Raw genomic sequence first — 13,773 nt, 5'->3', positions numbered from 1 at the left:
ATGAGCAGAATACCTCAAAGGGGGATTGTGCCTCCCAGCAGGAGGATCAAATGGGAAGACACAGCCAAACTCTTCTCAAAACTGACACTAAAAGGACAAGGTGCAACAGTCATATGCTGCAGTAAGGGAATTCTACTTGGATAAAGCCTGTTCACAGCAAGAGTGGTTAAGCACTGGAGCAGGGACCCAAGCAAGGCTGTGGTATCTCCATTCAAAATGCAGGGAAGTCTCTGGGCAACTCAGTCTAACCAAATCAACCTGACTTTGAACAGGATTTTGGACCAGAGACCTTCAGAGACCCCTCCCCACCTAAACGGCTCTACAGTCTTCTGAGTCTGCGTTGCTATTAGGCACAGACAGTGGGAAGAATCTTGCAACAGAGATGAAAGCACGTTTATCTCTGTGCAAGAGCAAGAGAGTTAAAAATACCTTATCTCACTGTTGGCAGTAAGCAAAATCCCTTCGTTCCCTAAGCCCAGAAAGCTGTTTCAGGAGCAGCAGTGTGAGCCTAAGGCTGAGACAGGCTTACAATCATCTGGTCCATGCCATGGTGGTGGATGGCAAGGGAAACCAGCTCCAAGAAAGGCCTCTTACAGATGCAATCCAGTGCTTAAAAACTCCTGGTGAAGCGCTCCCTCTGATGGCAGCACTGCAGCACGACAATCAGAGCGACAGACAAAAGAGGGCAAGGGACTTCAAGCAGAGCTGTCAGCGGTTGTATCAACACAGCATCAAACTCATGGGCTCAAGCTGTTTCATTTCATCAGCGAGACAGGTTGGAAAAATCAAACCGTTCTTCTTACAGAAGTGGGGTGGGGAAAGGAGAAGAGGCTGAAAAAGGAGATTTCACCATGTCTGCCCCTCCTTTCTTTGTTCCCAGCCTTTCCCCATCTTAAACAGGAATCTTCGTCATGTAGGGAGAGACAGGGAGCTCACTGCACCCGACCCTCTCATACCAAAAGGGGCTGTTTTGTGGAGCACAGGGTGAGATTCTGGCTTTGATAAGGACTGGGAGAGCCCAGGACCCCCTTTCTCTGCATCTGCTTTCCATACACCAGCACTCACCTCGGCTCCATCTTCCTTTTGTTTCTCTAGCTGTTATAAAGCACAGCAGCAATACAAACACACTGCACGCATCGCTCCCTATCAAAGCTCTTCTCACCTCCAACCCAGCCTGCCCATGTGCCTCTACTCACCAGCAAGCCCTGCAGGGCTCTGCCACTCCATACTTGTGTCTTCCATAGAACTGGTGTCACACCTCACTTTAGATCTTAGGCCCACAATCCTCTATATAGCACCCAAGCTACAATTACCATGCAAAAGACAACCTATCTAAAGGAAGACATGAAGATCCCAGCAGCCACCAGCAATCATGCAAGACACGGCTGGCTACAAGGGGCATTCTGACCAAGGAAAAACAGTAACACAGCACTGTAAACTTCACTGCTTACTAGGAGGTTGCTTAGAATTGAATCCAAGGTATCAGCTGGGGAAAAGCCAAGACATTGATTTGGCGGATTACGAAGCCATCCAAGCCATTCTGATTTATAACTTCACTTGCATTCACATGTAGAAATGCCAACAGCCTGACACTTTGTCCAATAAGCATCCCAACAGCGTGTCTGATTTTTACACTCTTCTGAGGGCAGCACAGAGATGTGAGATCACGTCTCAGATGAGCTCATCTCCAATCCAAGCACCCCACAGAGGGATTTTCTACTTACTACCTTCCAGAGCGAGCCCATGAATTCTCACAATTCATTCGGGATGAGTCTGTTCTACCAGGTTTAAGCTGGGTTCATTTGAAATCACCGATCTTTAATATTTACATCACACAGAAAAACATGAAAGGTCAATGAAATGAGATCAATGGCCTCAAATCAACTCTTCATCATAAAACAAACAAACAGTTAAGTTAGAGAGAGATCAACTCCCGCTTCCAAAAGGCATAAAAGAAGGGAGGAAAGAAGATGGATTATGGTACAGTTCAGCCTTACCAAAGACCAGAGGGTCTCTCCCTATAAAGGCAGCAACTCATTTTAAGGGAGAGGAAAAGCAAATCTTAAAACGAAGCCTAAAATTACTTGAAATTAATAGAAGGAATGTGGGGAACAGGCCAGTTTTCACACCATGTGAGCAAATATTAATGAGATCCCAGTGATATAAGTGAAACCAGCTTCTCAGCTACAGGCATCGGGGTGAGCTCTTGCTGACATTCTCACAGCCGTGCCAGGAGAATGCCTTACTGGAGTCACTGCTCGGTACCACAGGGAGGGGTTCTGCAGAATGAGACAATTCTACAGTGGGGCACAGGAGAGAAAAAAGAAGGCTTACTTTGGAGAGGCGCTTGTGTGACTTAATCGGAGAGAAAGCATGCAGGAATGAAAAGAGAGAAATTAAGGAAAGAAGAGAAATTACCTCACGATTCAAGAGAAGGAAAACCCACCAAACCCAACAGTCAGCATCGTAACCCTCCCAGTTCCACTTCCTTTCCTTGTTCAAAGCACCATGAATTATTATTAAGCTATACTATTAAGCTTCAGCAGTCCCTGCGTTGTTAAGAATCACATTACTGTGGCCTTGAATCCCATCGCAGCTAAAGCAACACAACTCACCTCAGGAACACCCCTTGCTGAGGATGCTATTGCCCTGACAGGCTGACCCTCGGTGTGCAATGAGCACAGCAAGCATCCTGCCTCCTCCCACTTACATGGCTTCTATCTGGGGACAGACTGCCCATACACACTGGGCCTGACAGTACCATCACACATTCTCCTCCACCCAGGGGTGGTGGCTGAAGGTTACTGGGCACACAGGAAGCAAGTCTGACCTCAAGGGCAGCCCCAGAACCGCCTAGCCTCAAAAGTCCCCCAAAAATCCCTTCAACTCATCTTTTTAACACACATCCTCCTTCCTTAGAGATGAGAGAGCAAATCAGCCCAGGGAGTGTGGGCCAGTGGATCCTGTTTCCTCTCCTGATGGTGAATGCCAAGATGAAGACTTTTCATGCACATGACACAATCCAGCACTAAGTTGGGCGAAGGACCCAACAGCTCATTGCCCACAAGCCAGCGTTTATTCCACACAGTCATTTCTGACACTGTGGAGTGGTTCAGGGTGAAATATTTCACTTTGCAAAATGAGTAAAACGCAAATGCTCCTGGCAGCTACTACACCACTGACGTCAGCGTTGCTATCAAAGGTTACACTTGGTTCCCACAGCCCTGCTTCACCAAATCCCACTGTTCACAGTAAATTAGGAGGCCCCACACCTGAAACCCTCATCCTTTCTGTACAGCAAAGACAAGGCTGATACGGGCTCCAATGCTGTCAAAATACTGTCCAATACTGTCCCTTACTGAGGAAAAGTATCATCTGTCCAAGATTTCAGACACCTGTAATATTGTACCATTAGGAGACACCATGCAGAGGACTAGCAAACTGATTCTGTACAGCTTGAACCTCATCTCAACACGGCTTGGCCAGGACTAGAGAGATGCGTGGGCTTTTTACAAGCTGTCTGCACAGAGGAATCTTTATGTGTTCCATGACCCTCCATGATCTAATTGATAAAGAGCAATTGCAACAGCTGATTTTCAAGGTCTTATTCAAAATCACAGTGCCTGCCAAGACAACAGGGCCCCGAATGATTAGCCTACAAAAGCCAGTTCTGAGCCACAGTCCAAGCCATCAGCAATTCATGGACTGAGTCCACTGAAAGGATGACAGAGGGTAGGTCTGACCTACCCAGATGGCCTCCAGTTCTTAGAATCATAATGGGGGAAGAAGGAGGTAAATAGATAGCACTGGACAAAGCCAGTTATGTTACTTAGTGTGCATCTTGACCACAGTTATTTGCTCGCTCCTTACCTTGGAGTTCTTGGCCCCACTGCGGCCCGACTGAGAGGAACAGCTCCGCTGTACACCCTGCTCCGGCGTGGAAGGGGATTTGTCTGACGAGTGGTCTGAGCCTTTTTCCACCATGGTGTCTCCTTGGGAGTCCTGCGGTGTTGGGGACCGGGAGCGTTTGCGCAGGATGGGGGAGCAGGCAGGCGTGCTGCGGTTTGAGTTACTGGCAGTACTGCAAATAGAAAGACAGAGCAGGGATGTCAACCTGCAGCTCCAACAGAAAGCAAATGCTGCACTCTCCCCTTGAGGTGAGGCACTACCCAGAGGTTTCTCCAATATCACAGCAGATAAAGGTGCCCAAAGCCACATACCCACTGTCACGCTTGGGACTGATCTCTCCCAGTGAAGTGAGGCAGCAGATAGATGTCACTCAATGTGAGCAACTGGAACTTCAGCTGCTTGTCAGTGTCTTTTTCCACCCACTCTTCAACTGAGTGGAGAAGAAGGGGGGAAAATGACCTCATTCTCTCCTGTAGGCTCTAAGACTTGAAAATGGTGAACCGAGCTCAGAAAACCTCAACTTGTGCTCAAGACTAAGGGAGATGTCAGCACGCTCACCATAAAGGCCCACCCTACCCCTCCTTCCCAGCAGCATGCACAAAAAAAAGGAACCTTATCTTTGAGGAAATGCTCCATTAAAGTCTATCAAAACCCCTGGGGCACTGGGGGGGGGGTTGGGGGAGATGCCACCACTCACAGATGATGCGGTCATGACTTCCTGCATCAAACCATCCTTTTCCCACACCAGTTAGAGACAGCACGAAAACAGTTCACCAGAACATAAAAAGCTCTCATGACTTAAATCAAAGAAGGAAAGAGATTCACGGAAACAATGAATCGTTGAAGGGAATGGAGCTTCTCAACCCATGCCTTCCGCCAACACCTAAAGCAGAAACCCATTTTAACACTGAGCTGAGCATCAATCCCAGTGTAAGACATAAAAACTCAGATCCCCACGCTGTTCCTTCTCTTTGATGCCTTTTTCCACGTGCACAAGGTGCTGTGCAAAGGGCATTGCAACCTGCACTTCATCAGAGACGGAAATGGTTTCCAATTGCCATTCCTATGCTTATTAATAATTCTGAGGCTCTATTGCTCCTGCTCATGCTGTGTAATTGCTTATCTGGCATTACAGCAAATTTCCTCAATCTTGCCTCAGCATGCTCAACTCAATGCAAACTGATTCGAGAGCTCCCAAGAATTACAAGGGAGGAATCTGAATCGAGCATTCCTGAGTCACCTATCACTGTGCTGGATTGCTCTGAATGGACATTCTGCTTTTCTGCTGCAGCCCTACAAAACTTGAGCTCCTCAAGCACCACCTCCCTTCCATTTTCAGCTCATGGGAGCTCACACGCAGGTTTCACTTTGAGTTTCATCTTCAAGCAACTCTTCTAAAGACCAGGTCACATTCAGCCAAGGCTCTGTTCATTACAATTATAACACAGCACCGAATTCTGCCTGCTTCTAAAGTAAAGCATAAGATAACCAGTTTAAAAGCAACATAGAGAAGCACTGTACACACGTGAAACTCAGATGGAACCTGCCAAAATGCAATCAAATGATAAATGAGACAGACTTTGCCTCCTGTGGGCTGCAATAAATTAATACTCATTTCAATGTACACTCACGCAGACATGAAAAACACATTCTCAGTGTGCTTTAAGGCTGCACGCAGCACACCTAGCCCAGGCAGTGTGTAGCTGAGATGGCTGGCTCATACTGATGGCTCAAGGACTTGCATTGCTCCTCCAGTGGGTTTTTTGGCCATGCCTGACTAACCCAAACTGCTGCAGCTCCACAGCAGCTGGCACATAGGTGCTCACTCAGCTTGGCATGCCCTGCCTGTGCCAGCTCTGCCAAAAGGAACCTCAGAGAGCAGATCGACCTCGGAATTTGCTTTCCAGTCACTGAGCATCTTCTGTGTGCCCTACAAAGCTAAATCAGCTCCTTGCACAGCCCTACAAACCTGCAGCCCTTCATCCCGAGCCCCTCAACACTCTCTGTGCTAATGCTGCAGCCCCAAGTTTGAACCTGGCCCAAGGCACAGCCATGACGAACGCTTGCTGCAGTTGTCATAGTGACCGAGGCCTGCAATTGAACCAGGAATCGGGCGCCTGAAATGCCAAAACGACTTGACCCACTTTGACAATTAAAAAAAAAAAGAAAAAAAAAGAATAATAATAGTAATAAACAATGCTTTACAGAACTAATTGAGCAGAGAGCATTCAGGGCCTTGCACACCCCTGCAGAGCAGCCTTTAGTGAATGCAACAGGCCAAGAGAGGGACGGAACACAAACAAGCCCACCTAGGAAGCAAACACTTGTTGTTCCTGGGTGCAACCCCCAGCCAAGCACAGCCCCCCTATGTACCTGCTGAAAAGCCTTTGCCCCCCAGCCCATGCAGCAGCGTGGCACAGCCATGCTGTGGGCACAGCACTGGGCTCCTTGCAGGTAATGATCAGCTGGGATTAAGAGGATGCAACGCAAATCCATTTCAATCCTGCAGCTGCAGAATGTGAATTACAACTCAATCATTGTGTTAGGAGGGTACCGAAGGATCTATGGGAGCAAGGGGCAGCCTCACTCATACAGATCTCCCTGCCTCGCTGCCACCGCTGGCTTCCCAGAAGGCAGACACAGATCGGTGACACCATTTCCTGCAGCATATTTCTAACCCTCTCAGACTTCCTGAAGAAAGTCCTGATCCGGAAAGCTAATCTCAGCCTCCACCATCACCATGGTTCCCAGAGGAACTTGCTTTGCCAGAACAGAGGTGCAAAAGCTGCACGTCCCCCCATCTGTCAGCATGCAACAGGGGGCCCAAATGGGGCGACAGGCAGCACTGCAGCCATCAGGCTTCATTCTGTATGGTACTGAGTGCTATGTCTGTGAAGAAGCAAAGAACTCAAGCATGCATTTAGCTCTGTGTCGGGGCCCACTGAAATCTAGGCTGCAAACAAAGTCAGGCCTGTGCTTACATGCTTTCAAGGACGAAGGATATCCTCACACAAAACAGAAGTGTGCTGGTATAGCCTCGAAAAGAGCAGGAAATAACACAGGGTCAAGAAGGCACCTCAAGCCTGGCTGGCTGACAAAAAGAGTTAATTCTCCTCAGCAGCAGCAGCTAGCAAGGGGGTTAATTGGACGCCCACAAAAATGCTTTTCTCTGATACAGTCTGACATCACTGGAAAAAGCTGAGGTTCAGAAACTCATTAAGCAGCCCACCGAGCAGCAAAAAGATGGCAACAACTTTTTGGTCATCACCAACCTACACGGATTTATCAGCTGAGAACGAAACCCTCCCTGCATCCTTTGCTTTGCCCTTGTTCTAAAGGCTATAACAGAACACTATGCTTACGCTGCATCTCCCAGCAAAAAAAGAGATACAAAGAAAGCATTAAAGCAGTAGGAGGGCCAGCTATAGAGCTGTGCAGACACTGAGCAGTGTTGCATGACAACTGCTTTAAAAACAATACTTAGAGTACACTTTCTGCTTGCTTTTTGAGCAGTTAGTTTGTAACAGAGAGATCCATCGTGTCAAACCATTTCCATGATTATTTTGAAGGTTCACACAATAGTTTCCTCCTCCTGTGAGATTCAATAGCGTGTTTACATATTTATGAGATAAAATTAATGCAATTACTGTGCTTCAAGGGGAGGAGCAAATCACTGCAAGTGTTAAGGAAGAATGTGCCATCAGCACACATAACAGCATCGCGAGGCTGGTCAAATGTATTATTAACACTGTCATTGTTTTCCTTTGAATCTGATACTGGTTACCACTGGAGACAGACAAGCAATTCCAATGGACATACGGTCTCATATCGTATGGAAACTCCCACTGTACTGCGCTCAAAACGATCCTCAGCTTCCCTAGAAAAAGTCAGAACGTGTTTTCTAAGTAGAACAAGAGAAATCTTAACAGTAATGCCTGATATTGCAACAGGCATATGCTAGAAAGAGCCATTCATCTGCAGAGAACCAAAAAGGTGTTATAATTTATATCCTAAACTGCTTAATCACCCACAAATTAATAGTTACATCTGCTCCGAAGGGGGGCAAACCACCTGGAACAAAGTGGGATGAATAAGAAGAAGAATTTGGGGAAGCAGTAAAGGGAGAACAATGCAAAATAATGCAAAGTAAGACTTCAATATCCCTGTGAAGCCCACTGTGCTCCTGCTTCACACCCAGCCCTGCCACAGCCCCAGGGAACCTCCAGAAAGGATAACCAGAAGGGCTTTGTTTCCCCTCCTTCCCATCACAATGGCTCCTGTAATTAACAGCAGGAACTGCAATATCTGATCCTGCCTTCAATGCCTCGCACAGCTTTTCAACATAGATATTTTTAAAAAATGCAATAATGCTCTTGATAATGATCAATACCCAGACTGGTTTTTGGATGATTCCCATGTTACCTCATGGAGAGCACAAACCTTCTTCCTTCCAGCCCATCTCATGCCATAACCTCAGCAAAGCTGACACAGGCCTTTATCCCCAGCACAGGTAGCATCCTCCTGAATGCAATCCAGTCTTGCAACAAGGGTTCTATAAATCACAGGTTACTCATCTAACAAAGCCTCACATCACACCTTGCCAGCAACAAGGTGCTGGGACACCGTGCATCTCAGAACTAGAAGACAAAGCTGGAGTTTTACATCCTCCCACTCACCACCATCAGCTTGCAGGGATTAATGGAAGATGCTGTGATCTTCAACCCTGACCAAATTGGTTTATTTCCCTCATCCCTCAATGTTCCATCTTTTTATTATTCTAAAAACAACAATGCAACATCCCCCATCCCCTCACCCCAATATCCTCTATGCCACCTCTCTCCTTTGCTCTAACCATGCAGCAGCACAGCCCAGCTGGGAGCTAAAAACAGAGGGCCAAGGGCATAAAACCATCACTCACTTACAGTCCTTTGTCCCCAGGACCCGATTCAGGCTTGTCCCCACGTGGCATATTCTCTTCCTTCATCCAGCTCTCTGGTTCTCAGTGGCACGAGCAGTTGGGCATCAAGAATTAATGCACTTTAGCTTAAAATTTCCTCCTATTCTACTGAGCCAAAGTCAGGAGCTCCATGGTAAATCTACCAGCTTCAAAAGGGGTTGTCCTGAAGATGCACGTGACTTACAGAGCAAAGACACGGGTGTATATATATACATATATATATATATATATATATATATATATATATACACACTCTGAATCAGTAATTTCCATGATGGACAGGATGATGCCAGTCATCAGTAATCTAAGGAAAGTAGTATTTGCAGGGAATAGGGAAGATAAATAAATAAACAGCCACCTGTATAGTGCTGGGAGGATGGAGCAGCACAAAAACCTATCCCTTTCTCTGCAAATACATCAACGCTGAGAGGAATGCAAAGCAGAACCCAGACAGCAGCCTGCATGCTCTGTGAGCTCTGAGAGCAAAGGAGCACATGGGCAAACAAAAACACCATCTTCCTGCAGCTGCTGCCTCCGGTGAGGTGCTGTGGGGCCAGACAGCGGGCTCAGCCCCTCCAATGCCCAGTGAGCAGAGCTGTCCCTTGGTGGTGGGGGTGGGAGGTGGGGGGTGGGCAGCTGGAGAGAAGGGAAAAGCAGGAGGGGTGAGGGGAGAGAAAGCTGCAAACAACAATCAGATTTGATCCTCGTTGTTACAAACAATCGAAAAGGCTGCTCTGGCAATTCCGCTGCAGGAGAGGTAGGGCGCACACATAGGGGAGAATAAGGGAGAAAGAAATCGGGGCTGGGGAAGGGGAAAGAAATGAAGCATCTCTGCAACATGATGTCACGCTGTCTGCTTTCAAGTCCCCCGAACAGAAAGGAGCAGCAATGGCAACCAACATGGACTCCAGATTTAATCTGCCTGGAAAGCGTATGTCTCGGACGGTAATTTGCTCAGCAAACCTGTGCTCAGCGTGGCACAAGCAGCACTCGGGCTGTGTCTTTCACACACACATATGCACACGTACACACACAGGCACACGCTCGGAGCCAGCAGACGGCACATAGAGGCAGAGAGAGAGGAAGAGAGACGTCGGCAACAGAACAGGAGAGGAACACTAACCTGGTAGCCATTAGGGACCGGAACGCAGCGCGGAGCAGCTAGGAATTCATTCATTCATGCACTCGTGTGTGCTCACCTCCATCACCATCGCCCGTGCTGAAGGAATGGGGGATCGGGGTGGGAGTCCTTATGGACACCCCCAACCCTCTCTCCCAGCCACCCCACACACTACCCAGGCTCCTGCCATGGTTCAGCCTCCCTCTCCCCCCCCTCCCTGCTCTTTGTGCTGCTGGTGATGCCGGCTCTTTCACACCCTCCGCTGCACGCGCACACACGCGCACACGCGTGCGCATGCACACAGCCTGTGGGCTGCCTCTTTACATAACGCGAGCCCCTTAATGCCTGGGGATCCATCCCTGCCCACCAGAAGGGGGAGGGGGAGCTCCTGGGATTTTTCCCGATGGCCCCTGATTATAATCTTGGCATTTCTGGGTGCTGTTTGTCAAGTCTTGGCTAAGCCTATGAGTGAAGATCCTCCGGGTTAAAAGAATATATCCCTTCATTCTCCCTGCACACACACACACACCCATCCATTCCTTTAAGAGAAAGTTTCAAAACCTGCAAGCATGTCAATACAAGAACAGTCAGGAAAATTAAACCCTAATTAACAGGCAAAGTGGATTATCTAAACTGAATGAAACACCGCGAGGACACATTCCGAATTAAGGTGACCTCAACTCAATTTAGCTCACTCCATCCACAAAGCTAATGAGGTTTAATTTTTCATGCCTAGCCATGTATAAACAGGCCTGGGGATTGTTTAAGAGTTGTATCATGGGAAGTTGGTGACTCTTGTTGTAGCGTCAGTGAGGTTTCTGAAGGACACTCACACCTGCTCCTGGGCCAAAGATGCTGCACCAGTTTGGCCACAGTGGTTTAAAAACACATACCTTCTCATCACCTATCAGATATGTTTGCTGTAAGAGCTCCCTGTGGTGTCAATGGAGCCAGGAAGGCAACTCCAGAGCATGATTCAGAGTACCTAAGCCAGGCAACTGCAGCCAAATTTAGATGCTGCAAATGACCTCTTGGAGACCTACTGCTCCCACTACACCTTAAGTGATGTAAATATGCATTGCTCTGCCCTCTGCTTCCTTATGTTGTATTTTACCCATTCCAGGCACTGAAACTGCTGATAATTTTCTCTTCAGAATCAGTCACCACTTACAGTACTACTGTCCCAAAAGACCTCTCCCAAAGGCTGGTCATCCAGCACCTCAAATAATCTAAAGCAGTGGGAGCAGGAGGTGCTTTGCTTCTATGAATCAATGATTTGCACCATCACATGTGCCCCCGTGCAATTCACATGCTGTGCATGATTTTAAACTGACTGACTTCTGTTAAAATCAGACATTATATTATCAGACAAATAATTACATGTTCACAAGTAACTGAGATTTACAAAGAGCACCAAAAATAACCCATAACGCCACCAAAAGAGACAACTGCCACTTCACCCATTAATGCCTGAATTCAGGCTCTAACTCTACACGTCCACCACAGCTTCAGCAGAGCAAACTCTGCCAAGATGAAAGAGATGCGTTTTTAGAAGCAACAGTGCTAAAAACTACTTAATTCAAAGCAAGATAACCCAACTTTGGAAAACAACACAAAGGAAGGTTTCATGCTCTTCTAAATTCCGTTCTGTACCTCAAACAAAAATCAGTTTGGGCAAGTCTTTATACTTCAAAGGAGGCGGCTGAATGACCCCATTTTGTTTCGCAGCCTGTGAACCTATTCTGTTTGTTTCTGTATGACACTCAGAGTCACGCATTGAGAGCACGTTGAGGCTCAAAGCAGGTCATGAATTGGCAAGATGAGTCCAGCACCTGAGGTTAAGACCATCCTTCAGAGAGACACGAGATATGATGAATCCAAAGAAAGTTTGGCTTCTAAAAGCACTGTAAGAGCAGCTGTAAAAATGCAAGGCTTACCTGATGAAAAGCTCCTTAGGCTTTGCTTGGGTGGTGTGTGCACAAGGCAAAGTTATGGGTAATTTGAAACCTCAAGTGCTTTAAGAACTTAATTAGATCTTCAAAATTCAACCAAGAATTCAACAGAGGGAGAAACATTCTGGGTATGTTTCTGGTTCTCTGCAGCACCATGCATGTCACTATGAAGACTTTGAACCTTTGGTAACAGTGCACTGGGAAGAGGATCTTCAAAGTTCTCTTAAGCTACCCGTTCCCATTCAATTCAAGAGTTGCAGAACTCATTTTACGTTGACCAGTTCTGCCTGCACATAACACTCTCACCTCTTGCCGTGGTGCCAGAAAAGCAAGACAAGCACCAGCACATTATTTCCTCTGAGGTCAGCTTGGGGAGGCCTTGACTGCTGAACTTCCCACAGCACAACCTCACACCACTGCCCCAACACTGCACTTATGAGCCCCACACTGGGTGGAAGCTCCCACAACAGTAGCACTCCTACAAGGAGCTCTGGTTCCAAGCACGCACACCTACAGCAGACAGCACTGCCCAGCCGAAACTCAAGCATGTTGATGCATATTGAATCTCAGGTGAGGGGAAACGATGCACTGGCCATGTAATTAAAGCCCAAGGCTGACAATGGATACACAGGAGACAGTCTGAATGCACAGAGGAAGGAGTGAGTGAGTGTGTGAGCCATGAGTTTCACCCAACAGGTCAAATCTTCAGCTGAGTTCAGAACAGAACCAAGGACAGTTACGCTCCCACAGCACTTTTGATGGCAGCTTCAGCAAGGCATACCAGCAATCTCAGTATACCTGTCCTCAGGGCATCCCCAGTGGAACACTACAACCTCAGGATCTGCAAGTAAGATTAGCGTTAATGGGTAGCTGACTTACTTGGATGGTAATTAATGTTGTGCTCACATCCTTGGTGCAGCACAGAAGCTGTGTTTCTCCATCACACTCTCCACTCTGTGACTGGGATTTGCGGTCCTGTTGGCTGCCTCCTGCCCACAGAACATTGGGGCAGCCTCCAGCACACAAAGTGGGTGCTGCACTTCAAACCCCGGCATTCTCACCCTGTTAAACAATAAAGAGAATTTCCAGAACTCTTTCTTCTCCCTCTGCAAAAAGAAATGTGCTCCCATATGGGTACCAGAACGAGCCAAAACCTTGTTGGAGCACTCAGAACTGATAACAGCATTTTCATGGGTGCGATGGCTGCTATGAGCACATGGGCTCCTCCAGCATGGGGGAGGAAGGAGGCATTCATGTACTCAAAGGCATGGGAAGGCCGAGGGGGGAGGAGGAGAACAAGGAGAGAGAACAAAGTGTCAACATCTTAACTGGGACACACAAAGAGCCAGTTCTTACTAAGAACTTAATCCAAGATTAACAAGAGGTCAGCTACCTCTGCAAGGAGACTGCACTAAAAGGAGCTCATTAGCTCTCCTTAATTGCACAAAAGGAAACATACAGAATTCAAGGCATTCACAGCAGCAGATCCTACCTCACCCAGGAAACAAAGAGTCCTACCTGTTGGGATTGCACCAAGCTCCAAACTGCACATGGAGGGTTCAGAGCAGGAAAGGTGTCATGATGTCGTGACAGATGTCATGACAGTGAGTGAGGACTGAGGGGCAGCACCAAGGGATAAGGCACCTGAGGGAGGGCTGGAGCCTCCTTCAAACAGGACAACTGATTTTAGTGTGCCCAGGATCTTTGTAGGAAGTTTTATCATCAACCACTGCTATCGCATGTGGAATTACCCAAGATCTCTGCAGTAATGTCTTCATAAACAACGTTACCTGTGAGAATATGTAATGAACTTGTAGCCCTCTTTAAATCAGTGT

The 13,773-nt window shown here is 47.4% G+C and overlaps 1 protein-coding gene across 24 annotated transcripts in view; it reads right to left on the bottom strand.

The window, feature by feature from the left end:
- GRAMD1B (GRAM domain containing 1B) overlaps positions 1-13,773 on the bottom strand; it is a 96,516-nt gene that overhangs the window by 28,118 nt on the left and 54,625 nt on the right. For 20 of the 24 annotated variants that reach the window (XM_085526132.1, XM_085526134.1, XM_085526124.1 and 17 more), the window contains one exon: positions 3,871-4,081. In XM_085526132.1, the coding sequence (XP_085382258.1) occupies positions 3,871-4,081 (211 nt within the window). Of the gene's footprint in view, positions 1-3,870; positions 4,082-8,831; positions 8,909-9,989; positions 12,396-13,773 lie in introns of those variants that run through there. The other 4 variants (XM_085526137.1, XM_085526139.1, XM_085526140.1 and 1 more) reach the window with 2 other exon arrangements.

This window comes from Coturnix japonica, chromosome 34 (assembly GCF_054131305.1).
Source record: "Coturnix japonica strain WE chromosome 34, WE-NBRP24, whole genome shotgun sequence".
NCBI lineage: Eukaryota > Metazoa > Chordata > Aves > Galliformes > Phasianidae > Coturnix > Coturnix japonica.
Note: the sequence above shows the minus strand (reverse complement) of the source record. Positions and strands in the feature narration are given on the sequence as shown.